This window comes from Polyodon spathula, chromosome 7 (genome assembly GCF_017654505.1).
Source record: "Polyodon spathula isolate WHYD16114869_AA chromosome 7, ASM1765450v1, whole genome shotgun sequence".
Classification (NCBI taxonomy): Eukaryota; Metazoa; Chordata; class Actinopteri; order Acipenseriformes; family Polyodontidae; genus Polyodon; species Polyodon spathula.
The window spans coordinates 34724401-34740833 of record NC_054540.1 but is presented as its reverse complement, the minus strand read 5'-3'; the positions used below and the strand labels follow the sequence as shown (position 1 = coordinate 34740833).

Here is a 16433-nt window from a genome sequence, read left to right as displayed (position 1 = left end):
ACCTGACACTGCTCTTTGTGTCTGTGCTGTTGAAGTGCATTGATCTCATCTGACACTGCTCTTTGTGTCTGTGCTGTTGAAGTACATTGATCTCACCTGACATTGCATTGTGTCTGTGCTGTTGAGAAGTGCAATGATCTCACCTGACACTGCTCATAGTGTCTGTGCTGTTGAGAAGTGCATTGATCTCACCTGACACTGCTCTTTGTGTCTGTGCTGTTGAAGTACATTGATCTCACCTGACATTGCATTGTGTCTGTGCTGTTGAGAAGTGCATTGATCTTACCTGACCACTTTAGTGCCATTCCTGACGAGCTGCATGTCTATCACACATCCCCCGTTCACATAGGCAGACAGGTTAATCTCAGAGAACTCTGCCTGCAATGTCAAGAGATACAACAAACAACACTTTTCAGAAAACAACATGTAACATGAACAAACTAAATATAGATGCTCCTAATTGCATCTAACATTGAAGCATTCATTCTATTCTACGAGTGAACGCACAGTATCAAAACAGGCATCTCAGCCAGTCAACAAAGAAGTGGCTTTTACATGTGTGCGAGTCCCTCTCTTCAAAACGTTACTTAGCAACCTAGTGTAAACACACAGAGATACCATCAAAAGAGCACAACTTATTGAATTAAAATGTAAGGGTGTTGTTTATGGAGTCAGTGAGCATGTATAGCAAAACCGTACTGTCTTGGAAATACAGTGACAGGTATTTATATAGAAAACTGCATTGTAAAATGGTATTTATATTTAAGAGCGGTCTTGACAGAGATATTTGGGGTACTGGGTAAGGGTGCTTTACGTTAAAAAAAAAACATGGCAATTTGTTTTATAGACATTAGCCTATATAGTACATTCCCTCTTGCATTGAGATTTGATTGCCCCTGCATTACAGGATTCCTTTACATTAATTTACAGAAAATATCTGTGTGGCTTCTGATTCATTACAAAAGTAGTTTTAGGAGCACATTTTATAACAGTGTGTTATACTGTAATAGACTGATCTGTGCTTATTTTCAACTAGAATGTAAAAAGTTGACCAATAAATTTCTGTAAAAGAGTGAAGCATCCATGCTCATTTCTAAACGATCTACAGCTGGTTACATTCATTTTTAAGAATAATATGGTATTTTATTTTCCTCCAGCTCTCACTACAGTACTCTCTTGCTAATCAGAATGGCGCTAGTCCGAGTGGATGTCTAATCCAGGCCATGCTACCACAGTGACATAGGGTGACAGCAGGTGCACAAAACAAACCTCAATATCCTAACTCTATGGACAAATGTAATTATCAAAAAGACAAAGGAAAGGTACTTCTGGTATGGTACGGACTCTGATCACTGATCTGGACATGGTCTATAACCACAATGAAGTGTGAATAGATTAATGTTTTACAAAAGGATTTTTAACTCCCTAAGGTACTGTGACAGAAATATAATGAGTTCTGGTTGTAAATCTCCCTCCCGACCTGTGAGGGCGCTAAGTAGCAGAAGGGGATGTCTTTGGACGGGCTGGCCTGACAGTTCATTTCCGGGGTCGGGAAGTCAGTTAGCCTGGAAGAAGGTGAGACTCCGCTGCAGGAACATATTGACCTGGAAGGTAAACAATGTAGCAGCTGCAGGCAATAGAGACAGCTGTTTAATCGTTTACCAAGGGTTAATGCATGATAGTATAAAGGGGTCGGAGAGTCGTACATCTTTTCCTTTGCTTGGTTTTTGTATTAAGACTGGAAGTACCGTGAGAGATGCCCAGAAAGCGTACTGAAATTGTTTTGTTTGTTTATTTGTGTCTGTTTAGTAACCGTCTGTGTTTGTTATCACTAGACGGCTAATTACGAATCTGGAGCTGTTGCCTTGGGCCAGCACAAAATCGGATCATCACTGCACTAAAACTGTCACGAGAAATAATAAACTGTTATCACCCACCACGAGCACTACTGCACGTACCAGGACGGGTGACCGTGGCAAGTATTATTGTGGGGCAGATAACTTGTCTTTATTATTTAGGGCTGCGATCCCTTTTACTTTTCTCCGTGTTTTACCCATTGCTATGTATTATCAGAGTTTATTATTTGGTCACCAGACCAGGATTACAAATAAAGTGTCCTTTATTTTCAAGCCGGATTACAAATTGTCTGTCTGTGATTATTCCTGCACTGCATCACCTCTGCACCTGTTCATTATCAGCAGCCACTTTGCAACAGGTATGCAACAAATTGAGCGGTTGTTCCAACGTTTACTTCTTAAAATACATTTCAGAACGACTCAAGTATCACGAGGAGGAAACTGACAACTTGGATGACCAGATCCAATCTGGCAGTACATTTTAAACCCTGTTTCTTGCACCTCATTGCAAGAATAAGAATGTTAGCATAATTTTTACTTGACACACATGTTCCTGGTACCTTATAGGGTTAAAAAGTGCATCAGGAATAAATTAAAACCAGGACATCAGTCTTTAACAAGACAGCACTTGGGTTCTTCTTTCAATGACATTTATTCATTGTCAGTACTGCACAATAGAGGAAACTGCTTAATTGAATTATGTGCCCTGGTAAAACTACATCAAGTAGGCAAAAGTGTCTTCATCAGTGTAGTGGTCTAATCAAGGACAATTCAGTGAAAGGGCAGAAATATCACGGGTGAAAGAGGTGACTGGAGAGATACCCCTTGCTAGCCATGTCACTAGTGTAGTTTATTATAAGTTTAAGTGAAGGTTAGTAAAGGCGTGATGTAGGGAGTGGACCAAAGCAAACAGCCCCACAGCCTCCTAGCATGAGCTCTCTATGTTGACTAATCAGGGGCTAACAGTGGATCATTTAGTCAGACGAGTCACTGTGGTCAGTCCAGCCCTGCCCAAGTCCATACAGATCTAGTTCAGACAGTTGATATTATGTGAAGAAGGTTGTTCCACAGCTGGTTATTCTCATCTCATAACTGACGTGATAGTGCTCAGGCTGAGTCCTCTGGATTGAACTTCTATTAGCTGTGCTATGAATGCTGGCAGCACCGGGAATGCGAGAGCACAGCTCATGCTGCCTGTTCACTACTAGTTTGGTTTACTATTTAGTTCTGGAGACCCATTAAACAATAATTAACAATTAGCCCATTAAGTTTCCAGCCACATTCTCACATGTATTGGCAGGGAGGAATTTAACCCTATCCCTGCCGATCCAAAATAAACAAGAAACAATGAAAATCATAATGAAAACAATAAAAATGATAAGATGAACACAAATTATAGACTGGCACCCCATCACACCCTCTAAATCATTTTTTTTTAGTTAAATGACTTAACCCTAACCAGCTAAGATAAAATGTGACATTTCTCACATCCACTGGGGGCAGTGTGTTGCTGGGCGGCAGGTTAGTGGTTACACTCTAGTGTACCTGATGTACTTATTTAGTCATGATTTCTGAGGGCTCTGTTCAACCCACAGGGGAAGTTTAAAAACTCACTAGGATCTCTGAGAATGAAAATGATGCTAAGTGAATCTAAACTACAAGTTGCTTTTTAACTTGATCTATTTAAAAATGATATCCACATACCTCTAGTTTGAGGGGATGGTCACGCTGCAATACAGACCAGCTGTAACAGAAAGCCTGTTTGGTTCTATTTAATTCCACAAGATTTGCAACACAGAAGGAAGGATTTGACAAGCTTTCCAGGATTGAGTCCTATTACCTAAATGCAACCCTGTACCACTGCACCCAGACATAATCCATCACAGATGCGCATTACCTTAATACCACTCTGTATTACTTTACTGGGCATTTATTCCTATAAGACCTGTCGCATACACTATTTATCTCACAGAACGGAAACGTCAAGTAAAAATTAACGGATCGAGTCCTGTACAAGCTTATTGTTACAGAAGGTTAATCAAATTGCTGTTTTAAAAAAATTATGCAATGTAACCTGCATGGCGCGCTGTGCATTCAACTATACATTTAAATAGAAATCTTTATGTCCTGTAGCAGAAGATCAGGCAGCCAACTGCACAATAGATAGTGTTATTATTATTATCATTATGATGCTGCAAAAAATGTCAATTAAATATCCTATATACCTTTATGAATTATTATTAAGAAACATTTTAGTTGTTGGTCAGCTATTTAAAAATCTATTCACAACTTTAAGAGAAGAAATGCCTTTTAAAAGATGTAAAAATCTCTTCTGGGTCAAAGCAGGTCTAAAGCATGTCAGTCGATCAGGGAAGCAATGGATTGGTTAATGGCAGGAAAGAAGCCATTGATGTGGTGGGGGCAATTTTACACACTACAGGTGAAATAACCTAGCAAGTGCAACACTAACTGAAAGCAAGTATAGTACTAGATACCATGTTTTAAAATGTAAAAAAAAATTACATGTTTACTATATCAAGATTCTCTTTCAAAATCTGCATACCTACATAATGAAATGAAGTGGACACAATGTATGCTGTGCTGTAAGATGTATGCAATTATTGTGTGAGCTACAATGCAATAACTTTAAATCTCATGTATCGTTATGATCCTCTACTACTGTGTCACAGCATGGCTGACCAGTGGGACTTTATAGTGCTTTTAGCTTTCACACCTGTTATATCACACTGCCAGCAATGAATGCCTTCTGCTGTCCCGCAGAACATAATTCATCAGAGCTACAGCCAGGATCTTATAATGGCACCAGGTATTATCCATTATAACATATCTACCATGACATAGCTGTAAAGAGCTCAGAAGAGTGCAGCGAGCAGAACACACCGTGACACAGTTTGGGGACTTTGAAGGTCAACTCTATCACTGTGTTGTATTTTTGATTAAAACCAAAAAGTCTTCAACGGAATGTCTGAGCAGAAATGTTGCAAAGGGAATGGCATATTGGATGGAATGGCTGGTTTATATAACCAGTAAATAAACCGGTCGCTATTTCAAATGGTGTCTGAGACGTGACGCTTCAACACTGTGGCGGCTGCAGCTTTTATTACTGAGTTCACAGGGTCTGTTCAGTTGATCTAAATGGTTTATGTCATTAAAATAAAGGGACTTTGACAAAACTTACAGCATGTGAGCCTCCCCTTATAACACAAGTCTAGGGGTATTTTTGTAGGTTTCCCATGCTTTCCCATGGTTGTACTGTACAATGCATTTACCACAGTTTACCCAGGTTTGCCATTGTGTTTCACAATGCTTGCCTATGTTTTGTTTTTGTTTTTTTTTATATAAATTTAGTCATTGCCAATTATTTTTATTTTCTCCCAATTTGAAATGGCCAATTATTATTTAGGCTCAGCTCACCACTACCACCCCTGTGCTGACTCTGGAGCGGTGAAGATGAACACACGCTGTCCTCCGAAGCGTGTGCCGTCAGCCTACCTCTTTTTCACACACAATGGATTCACCATTGAACCACCCAGGAGCTACAGCGCCAGAGGACAACGCAGCTCCCAGGCAGCTAACAAGCACACCTACAAGACAACAGAGGTCGCTGGTGTGCGGTGAGCCGAGGACACTCTGGCCGACCTAGACCCTCCCCCCCTACAGAGGAACATGTATCCTCCGCTAGGGCCCTGGTTCAAAAGAGGTCCATGACTCATCGAGCAGTTATCCTCGTTCAAACTAAACGCAACAGAGTTCAGCCAAGCCAAATAGATGCAGACCAGCTGTACTTGTTTGGAGTTGCTCTCTGGATTAATTGGTGCCAGACAATGAGATTAGCAGCTTGGACTGGGAATCACATGAAAGAGATGATAAACATCCAATACCACTTACAAAACCGGACAATGAAGCAGAAAGTGTGGCACGCAGTATATCTACGCCATGTTCTTTTGTTCTTTTTTCATTCTTTCCTGTCACAACACTATAAATTTGCTTCCTGTGTCACATGTAAGACGGTCCAACCCGAGTTATACACTTATGGTCTTGGCGGCGCACAAGAAGGAATGAAAGATGCTCCCGATTATAACCTGTGAATGCCTCTAGTGCACCCCTAGAGGTCATTTTTAACTGGCCTCATCACAGGCACGCCTTGCAATGTGCATCCAGATAAAAAATGAGGCCCAAGTACTTCATACATGATAGATGCTCCAATCTCCTCTCATTAATTCCACCTCCTCACATCAGCCTTTTCATTAATCAAGGTCTCTCTCCGTCACCCAGCATTTTCGAGTTTAAATTGTCATTGGTCTGACTACATGCAGTGTGTTAAGCACAAATTGCAATATTAATTTGCTGTTTGGTATTTCTTTACCCCGCAGACTGTGACCCGCATACCCCCTGACATTCAGCCCTGTGCCTTTCTCACTAGAGTCTGAAATCTCTGCAGAGACTGAGCAGAGTGGAGGAATCACAGTGTTCCGTTTAGATGTGGATGAGCAAAACTGGTATAAAGATACACGAAGGTCACCACAAGATAAATATCACAAAACTGGTGATGATCCTGATACAATATGTTTAATGTTTCATGTTATTGTTCTGATGGGATTCTTAGTATAATGTTATTTATTTTATTTATTTACTTGGCAGATTCTAGGTGTTACAATGCAAAATGTATATTTAAATACAGAATGGTTAGTGTTCCACATTTCCGGTTTATTCTGAACTTGACCGAAAAATTACAAGATTTTTTTTTTTTTAACTGAACGTTGGTTTTTACTGATTTATACCTGATTTTTATCTACTATTCAATATTTTCCTGGTACTATTTTCTAGGAAATACACAATTTGTTGATTAAAATGCTGTTTTATTTTGACTCCCACATTGTAATAAGCAGCCTTAAACTGTATCCTAGGATACAACAGGTAAGTTTAGATCAGAGAATCAAATAACGTTAAAAACGTGGTTCTCTGTCACTTCATAAACACATTATCATCTGATTATGTTGGCCTATCAGAGTCTGATTATTGTGGCAATTGCTGGGCGTAATAACTACAAGCATGATCACAAACTAAATTGAAATACTTACACGAAAATATAATATTTTTTGTAGCTATGAGCTTGTTTTGTCCTCCAGCAATGAGATTGAAGCAGTTCCGTCACAGTCACATGGTGGAGGTCAGCCAATCAGACAATGTTAATATGTTTGAATGATATGATCGCTATGATTGGCTCACATAAGGAGATGCTACCCACCTAGTTTGTTACTTCCGGTGTTACCTGAAAAGGCGAACCGCAGGTACTTCATGTGCGGCACTTGGGGATATGGAAATAGGAGTCTTTGAGGTCCACCGTAGTGAACCAGTCACCTGACCTTATTTGACAACCTCCTTCAGCTCAGATACAAGTTGACCTGCCTGAGGTTGATGATTGGTCTGAGAACACCATCTCGCTTGGGCAAGGAGTAGAACCAGTCCTCTAATTGTAGGGGGTGTACCATATGAATAGCCCGTTTTTGCAGCAAAGGTGCTACCTACTGAGAGTGGTGTCCTGTGGATCTGTGACTGATGCTGCAGTAACCCCCTGAAAGGGAGGGGGACCATGAACTGCAATGAGTAGCCGGTCTGACAGTAGTAAGCACTCCAGATGACTCCCCAAAATGGGGCCCTGGACCTGAGGCTCTTACCTCTATGCTGAGCAATTAAACTGATTAAAGCCTCCACTGCAAAAGGCACAGGGAGAAAACCCAGGCATTATGCAAACAGCAAGCAATGAGGAGTCAGAATGTACAGTTGCTGGCTCAGCTGCTAAAGACAGCAAACAGAACTGTCAACAAGGCCTGTTTGGTACCAGACGGGGATGTAACACCGATTGGTAGAATGTCGGAACCGGGATTGTTTGGTATCAGTTTGGTGTCTGTAGCACTGGGTCGGTACAGTACTGTTCATGCCCTCAAAGGGGGCGTCTGTTCAAGCAGCAACGCTGCAGTACAGTAATGCAACAGGACGGATGCTCTGTAGACCTCTTGATTAATGGCACAAGCTCTCCTGTTACAGGGGGAGCTTAATCCCAAGGGATGCGTTATCTGGCTCCTCGTCCTCAGAAAGAAACCCCAGCTTTTATTCACCCACCTCCTCAGAGGCGGCGATGGAGAGCGCGGCCTCCTGCTGCCAATCTGCACCAGTAGTCCCCTTGGACTTTATGGGGACAGGCAGGGCAGGCGGTGCCGAATGTTCCAGCAGCAACTGTATTTCCCAATGAACTTCATCGTTTTACAGTCATGTTATATAGTGGTGGCATGAGACCCATTTATAATAAAATTGACTGTGCATAATAAGATTGCCCGTGTATAATAAGTGATGATAAAATGCAAAGTACTAAAAACAAACCACCAGTACATGAACACAAGAAAACACTGTAAATACCAAAACAAACAATGGCCTGCAGATTTAAAGTTTCATTCTTAGAAAAATAATAAACAACATCAGTTTTGCAAAAAGTGGGATATTAGGCAGTGTAGACCCTCAGAAAACAGGCTTTTGAGTGACTGGGAAAATATCCCACTCTAAAAAAGCAAGTGAATTTTCGGCTCTGATTCTTAGTAATACATGTAATTTTTCCACATATCCCTCCTCCCGCCAAAAAAAAAAAATGTGAACACAGTAAAAAAAATAAAAAAAATAATGAAGTTTAAAATTGATTAATAAATAAACTAGTTTAACAAATTGTTTAAATTCTGTTATCCAATATTACTCTCAACACATATTCAACTGTTAAAAATAAACACTGGACATGGTGGAAAATGAAGGAAGGAGACACACACAATTTGCAGGTACTCAAACACGTTTTTTGGGGGTGATTATTCCTGGCTCCCGTTAGCCTGGGCCACGCCAAAAACAACAAACAGTCTTGCGTTTGCACAGCAGCACGCTCACACAGCAGCACGCTCAAACAGCAGCACGCTCTCACAGCAGCACGCTCACACTGCAGCACCCTCTCACAGCAGCACGCTCACACAGCAGCACGCTCACACAGCAACACGCTCTCACAGCAGCACGCTCACACAGCAGCACGCTCTCACAGCAGCACGCTCTCACACAGCACGCTCACACTGCTCACACAGCAGCACGCTCTCACAGCAGCACGCTCACACAGCAGCACGCTCTCACAGCAGCACGCTCACACAGCAGCACGCTCACACAGCAGCACGCTCACACTGCAGCACGCTCTCACAGCAGCACGCTCTCACAGCAGCACGCTCACACAGCAGCACGCTCTCACAGCAGCACGCTCACACAGCAGCACGCTCTCACAGCAGCACGCTCACACAGCAGCACGCTCTCACAGCAGCACGCTCTCACAGGAGCATGCTCACACAGCAGCACGCTCTCACAGCAGCAGCACACTCTCACACAGCAGCACGCTCTCACAGCAGCAGCACACTGCTCTCACAGCAGCACGCTCACACAGCAGCACGCTCACACACAGCAGCAGCACAGCTCTCACAGCAGCACGCTCACACAGCAGCACGCTCTCACAGCAGCACGCTCTCACAGCAGCACGCTCTCACAGCAGCACGCTCTCACAGCAGCACGCTCTCACAGCAGCACGCTCTCACAGCAGCACGCTCACACAGCAGCACGCTCACACAGCAGCACGCTCTCACAGCAGCACGCTCACACAGCAGCACGCTCTCACAGCAGCACGCTCACACAGCAGCACGCTCTCACAGCAGCACGCTCACACAGCAGCACGCTCACACACACGCTCTCACAGCAGCACGCAGCACGCTCACACAGCAGCACGCTCACACAGCAGCACGCTCTCACAGCAGCACGCTCTCACAGCAGCACGCTCACACAGCAGCACGCTCTCACAGCAGCACGCTCTCACAGCAGCAGCAGCACGCTCTCACAGCAGCACGCTCTCACACAGCAGCACGCTCTCACAGCAGCACGCTCTCACAGCAGCACGCTCACACAGCAGCACAGCAGCTCTCACAGCAGCACGCTCACACAGCAGCACGCTCTCACAGCAGCACGCTCTCACAGCAGCACGCTCTCACACACAGCAGCACAGCTCTCACAGCAGCACGCTCTCACAGCAGCACAGCAGCACGCTCTCACAGCAGCACGCTCACACACACTGCAGCACGCTCTCACAGCAGCACGCTCACACAGCAGCACACTGCTCACACAGCAGCACGCTCACACAGCAGCACAGCAGCACGCTCACACAGCAGCACGCTCTCACAGCAGCACGCTCACACAGGAGCACGCTCACACACAGCAGCACGCTCTCACAGCAGCACGCTCACACAGCAGCACGCTCTCACAGCAGCACGCTCTCACAGCAGCACGCTCACACAGCAGCACGCTCTCACAGCAGCACGCTCACACAGCAGCACGCTCTCACAGCAGCACGCTCACACAGCAGCACGCTCACACAGCAGCACGCTCTCACAGCAGCACGCTCACACAGCAGCACGCTCTCACAGCAGCACGCTCACACAGCAGCACGCTCACACACAGCAGCACGCTCTCACAGCAGCACGCTCACACAGCAGCACGCTCACACAGCAGCACGCTCTCACAGCAGCACGCTCACACAGCAGCACGCTCACACAGCAGCACGCTCTCACAGCAGCACGCTCACACAGCAGCACGCTCTCACAGCAGCACGCTCACACACAGCAGCACGCTCTCACAGCAGCACGCTCACACAGCAGCACGCTCACACAGCAGCACGCTCACACAGCAGCACGCTCACACAGCAGCACGCTCTCACAGCAGCACGCTCACACAGCTCACACAGCACGCTCACACAGCAGCAGCACAGCTCTCACAGCAGCACGCTCACACAGCAGCACGCTCACACAGCAGCACGCTCACACTGCAGCACGCTCTCACAGCAGCACGCTCACACACAGCAGCACGCTCTCACACAGCACACAGCAGCTCACACGCTCACAGCAGCACGCTCACTCACGCTCACACAGCAGCACGCTCTCACTCTCACAGCACGCAGCAGCACGCTCACACAGCAGCACGCTCTCACAGCAGCACGCTCACACACAGCACGCTCACACAGCAGCACGCTCTCACAGCAGCAGCACGCTCTCACAGCAGCACGCTCACACAGCAGCACGCTCTCACAGCTCTCACAGCAGCACGCTCTCACAGCAGCACGCTCACACAGCAGCACGCTCTCACAGCAGCACGCTCACACTGCACACGCAGCACGCTCTCACAGCAGCACGCTCACACAGCAGCACGCTCTCACAGCAGCACGCTCACACAGCAGCACGCTCTCACAGCAGCACGCTCACACAGCAGCACGCTCACACAGCAGCACGCTCACACACAGCAGCACGCTCACACAGCAGCACGCTCTCACAGCAGCACGCTCTCACAGCAGCAGCAGCAGCACGCTCTCACAGCAGCACGCTCTCACAGCAGCACGCTCACACAGCAGCACGCTCACACAGCAGCACGCTCTCACAGCAGCACGCTCTCACAGCAGCACGCTCACACAGCAGCACACAGCAGCATGCTCTCACAGCAGCACGCTCTCACAGCAGCACGCTCTCACAGCAGCACGCTCTCACAGCAGCACGCTCTCACAGCAGCACGCTCTCACAGCAGCACGCTCTCACACAGCAGCACGCTCACACAGCAGCACGCTCTCACAGCAGCACGCTCTCACAGCAGCACGCTCACACAGCAGCACGCTCACACAGCAGCACGCTCTCACAGCAGCACGCTCACACAGCAGCACGCTCACACAGCAGCACGCTCTCACAGCAGCACGCTCACACAGCAGCACGCTCTCACAGCAGCACGCTCACACAGCAGCACGCTCACACAGCAGCACGCTCACACAGCAGCACGCTCTCACAGCAGCACGCTCACACAGCAGCACGCTCTCACAGCAGCACGCTCACACAGCAGCACGCTCTCACAGCAGCACGCTCTCACAGCAGCACGCTCTCACAGCAGCACGCTCTCACAGCAGCATGCTCTCACAGCAGCACGCTCTCACAGCAGCACGCACGCTCTCACAGCAGCACAGCAGCACGCTCTCACAGCAGCACGCTCACACACAGCAGCACGCTCTCACAGCAGCACGCTCACACAGCAGCAGCACGCTCTCACAGCAGCACGCTCTCACACAGCAGCACACTCAGCACACAGCAGCACGCTCTCACAGCAGCACACAGCAGCACGCTCTCACAGCAGCACGCTCTCACAGCAGCACGCTCTCACAGCAGCACGCTCACACAGCAGCACGCTCTCACAGCAGCACGCTCTCACAGCAGCACGCTCACACAGCAGCACGCTCTCACAGCAGCACGCTCACACAGCAGCACGCTCACACAGCAGCACGCTCAGCAGCACGCTCTCACAGCAGCACGCTCACACAGCAGCACGCTCACACAGCACGCAGCACGCTCACACAGCAGCACGCTCTCACAGCAGCACGCTCACACAGCAGCAGCACAGCTCACACAGCAGCACGCTCTCACAGCAGCACGCTCACACAGCAGCACGCTCACACAGCAGCAGCACGCTCACACAGCAGCACGCACGCTCACACAGCAGCACGCTCTCACAGCAGCACGCTCTCACAGCAGCACGCTCTCACAGCAGCACGCTCTCACAGCAGCACGCTCACACAGCAGCACGCTCACACAGCAGCACAGTCACACAGCAGCACAGCTCTCACACTGCAGCACGCTCACACAGCAGCACGCTCTCACAGCAGCACGCTCTCACAGCAGCACGCTCACACAGCAGCACGCTCACACAGCAGCACGCTCTCACAGCAGCACGCTCTCACAGCAGCACGCTCTCACAGCAGCACGCTCTCACAGCAGCACGCTCACACAGCAGCACGCTCACACAGCAGCACAGCAGCACGCTCTCACAGCAGCACGCTCTCACAGCAGCACGCTCACACAGCAGCACGCTCACACAGCAGCACGCTCTCACAGCAGCACGCTCACACAGCAGCACGCTCTCACAGCAGCACAGCTCACACACAGCAGCACGCTCTCACAGCAGCACGCTCACACAGCAGCACGCTCACACAGCAGCACGCTCACAGCAGCACGCACACTCAGCACGCTCACACAGCAGCACGCTCTCACAGCAGCACGCTCACACTGCAGCACGCTCACACAGCAGCACACTCACACTCACAGCAGCACGCTCTCACAGCAGCACACTCACACAGCAGCACGCTCTCACAGCAGCACGCTCTCACAGCAGCACGCTCACACACAGCAGCACGCTCTCACAGCAGCACGCTCACACAGCAGCACGCTCACACAGCAGCACGCTCTCACAGCAGCACGCTCACACAGCAGCACGCTCACACAGCAGCACGCTCACACAGCAGCACGCTCTCACAGCAGCACGCTCTCACAGCAGCACGCTCACACAGCAGCACGCTCACACAGCAGCACGCTCACACAGCAGCACGCTCACACAGCAGCAGCACGCTCTCACAGCAGCACGCTCACACAGCAGCACGCTCTCACAGCAGCACGCTCACACACAGCAGCACGCTCTCACAGCAGCACGCTCACACAGCAGCACGCTCTCACAGCAGCACGCTCACACAGCAGCACGCTCTCACAGCAGCACGCTCACACAGCAGCACGCTCTCACACAGCAGCAGCACACTCTCACAGCAGCACGCTCTCACAGCAGCACGCTCACACAGCAGCACGCTCTCACAGCAGCACACGCTCACACAGCAGCACGCTCACACAGCAGCACGCTCACACAGCAGCACGCTCACACAGCAGCACGCTCTCACAGCAGCACGCTCACACAGCAGCACGCTCACACAGCAGCACGCTCACACTGCAGCACGCTCTCACAGCAGCACGCTCACACAGCAGCACGCTCTCACAGCAGCACGCTCACACAGCAGCACGCTCTCACAGCAGCACGCTCACACACAGCAGCACGCTCTCACAGCAGCACGCTCACACTGCAGCATGCTCTCACAGCAGCACGCTCTCACAGCAGCACGCTCACACTGCAACACGCTCACACAGAAGAGTGTCTCGCTCTTTAGTGCACTGCATTTTTTTTTTCCTAGAGCAGCCCTCTTTGGAGTCAATCTTATCAAAAAAAACTGTTTTTCTTCATCTTTTAGCCATCCATACAATGTAGATTTTACAACATTTATATCTTTTGAAACTGCTGCTTGAGTTTCACCCTTACTTACTGTCCAAATCGAATTTCATTTTAATAGAGAAAGAGTTTAGTTTTTTGCTGTCTGCTGTACTGTATATCTGGAACGTTCAGCCAACAATTGTGAGTCAAATTGCATTATGGGGGAAATGAGAGCAACAACCTTACCATGTTATAACTGATTCCTCACTATAACAGGTTGCATTATAATGGGGTAGCACTGTAATACACACCCAAACTGTACTGCTGCTGTTGCTGCTGACTGCTGGCTTCCAGCACACCATGGTGATGCTGCTGTTATTTTAATCTTGTCTTTTGATTTTTGAATGCTGTTTAGGTGTAATAATTGCATGGGTCTTTTTTAACTATTGAAGTTATTTCAATAGTACAAACAAAAGCACAGATTGTTCAAACCGGCAGGTTAAAAAGCTTTGAAACATCCACATTGGCTTCCAGAAACAAAGACAAGGCACCACTTGAGAGAACAGAAATTGATCCTCGCCAATGCTAAACCAAAGTTCTTGTGGTTTAAAAATGATACTCAGCTTTTATAGATACTGGGATGTGAGAAAGGATCTAGATTTTAATCAGAGCTCCTTTTCAGTCTCAATAGCCTCCAAAGTGGGAGAACTCATTTTAGCTACTCATGGAATCAGACACTTTTGGGGTTGTTTCCAAAATGCGGTAAGTTTATTTTAATGTGCACCTGTTTGCTAGTGATATGAAATTGTATTCAAAGTCAATTACAGGTTATATAAAGTATTAATATATTGCTATTATATCCAGTTGATCGTTGAAAGAAAATCACTACCAGACAGATATTTGTGAAACCAATCCAGCTAACGTGTATTCTTGTGTCTCCTGGATATACAGTAACTTGATTAGACCTTTTACAGTTACCAATTTAGAAAAAGTATACATCTGCTTTGTTTTTGTACCTCATCTTAAATGTATGTTTTGTTTGGCTCTGATAAGTGATGTCGTTGCTGAAGGAAATCTGTGTGAAATGTGGTTTGCTCTTTTAGACCCAGAGCTTTATCAGCAGAGATTTACTCAACTCAAAGTTACCATGCTTGTAAAAGAAACCCTTTTGAGAAGGTATGAATTGCATTCTCGTTCAGTCGTGGTACCACAATGCAGCACTCTCCCCCAGCTAGATAAGCCACAGCATGTATTGACACACCTAAAGCCAAGCAACTTCATGCCAGCCCTTTATATTTCACATGTATCCTTAACAGGGTGGAGGCTGGGCACGAACCAGCAACCTTACGCACCACAATGGAGGGTCTTAACCACAATGCTAAAGAGCTGGGCCTATCTGCATTCATGGCTTTGGAGCTGCAACCTCATCTCACCAACAGGGGACAAGACAGAATCCGTAATGGCACTGTATCACAACACTGCCCGTTACACATGGCTTTTACAATTGTTTATCACTATGTTTATGCACCATTTTAAATGTCTGACTCAAGGCTAATGGTTAAATCCTTAAACTCACTGTGCTGACACTCCTATCATATATATGTAGGACCACAAACAGGTAAAAAGAGCCCAGCATCTTTCTAGAGTCCAGCACCTAGAAATTACAAAGAAGGGAATTGAAGACCAGCTAATCTCGTCTCTATGGCAACGAGAGAGATAAGGTAAGACCCCTGTTCTTTTGGGTTAAACGTATTTATAATTGCACTGGACCTCCAAATAGTAACAAGAAGATGAGAAAGGGAGTAGGACTAGCTCTGTAACTATAGCAACACTGATAAAGTGAGGCCCACTGCTCAACTAAGTGTGACTCCTTATGAATCTCAGGTGCTGTGCCCCTAATTCAGCCGAGCTACTGTAAGCAATGAGATATACGTAAGCAAGTTGTATGTAACTTCTCGTCAGGAAAGCGTGTTTCTTTGTTTCACTGGGTTTGGTTCGTCAGTCAGAAAAATGAACAGTAGCGAATAATAACTGGAACTCCAGCTGCAAATAACCTCGAGAAAGCACCATGAATGACTCAATAAACTGCGAAGAAAATTCAAATATTGTTTAAAGGATTTAAAAAGAGCTCCATTAACTGGATTGCCATTGGGGAAAACAAATTAAATAAGTGGGCTATCTGACTGGGAAAGGATAGTTCTACAGCGAGAGACTGGCTTGTCTGACCGGAATGGACAGCTCCACAAGGGGATTCTTCTCATGGAATAAGCCTGACCGGACTGCACCCCGACCCTGCTACTGAATCAACTGAGAAACAAATGAAGTATTCCAAATGGAGTGCTTTTCTAACAAAAGGGGCTAGTTTAACATTTGATGAGAGGAATTTAACAGCTCAACTTAAAGAGAATAACATAGTGAGCTATTGAATTGAGTAAT

At 47.1% G+C, this 16433-nt stretch overlaps 1 protein-coding gene across 2 annotated transcripts in view; it reads right to left on the bottom strand.

The window, feature by feature from the left end:
* The window catches only part of LOC121318578 (synapsin-3-like), a 250791-nt gene that overhangs the window by 170201 nt on the left and 64157 nt on the right, over positions 1 to 16433 (bottom strand). For both annotated transcript variants that reach the window (XM_041255406.1, XM_041255407.1), the window contains exon 4: positions 287 to 378. In XM_041255406.1, the coding sequence (XP_041111340.1) occupies positions 287 to 378 (92 nt within the window). The remainder of the gene's footprint in view (positions 1 to 286; positions 379 to 16433) is intronic.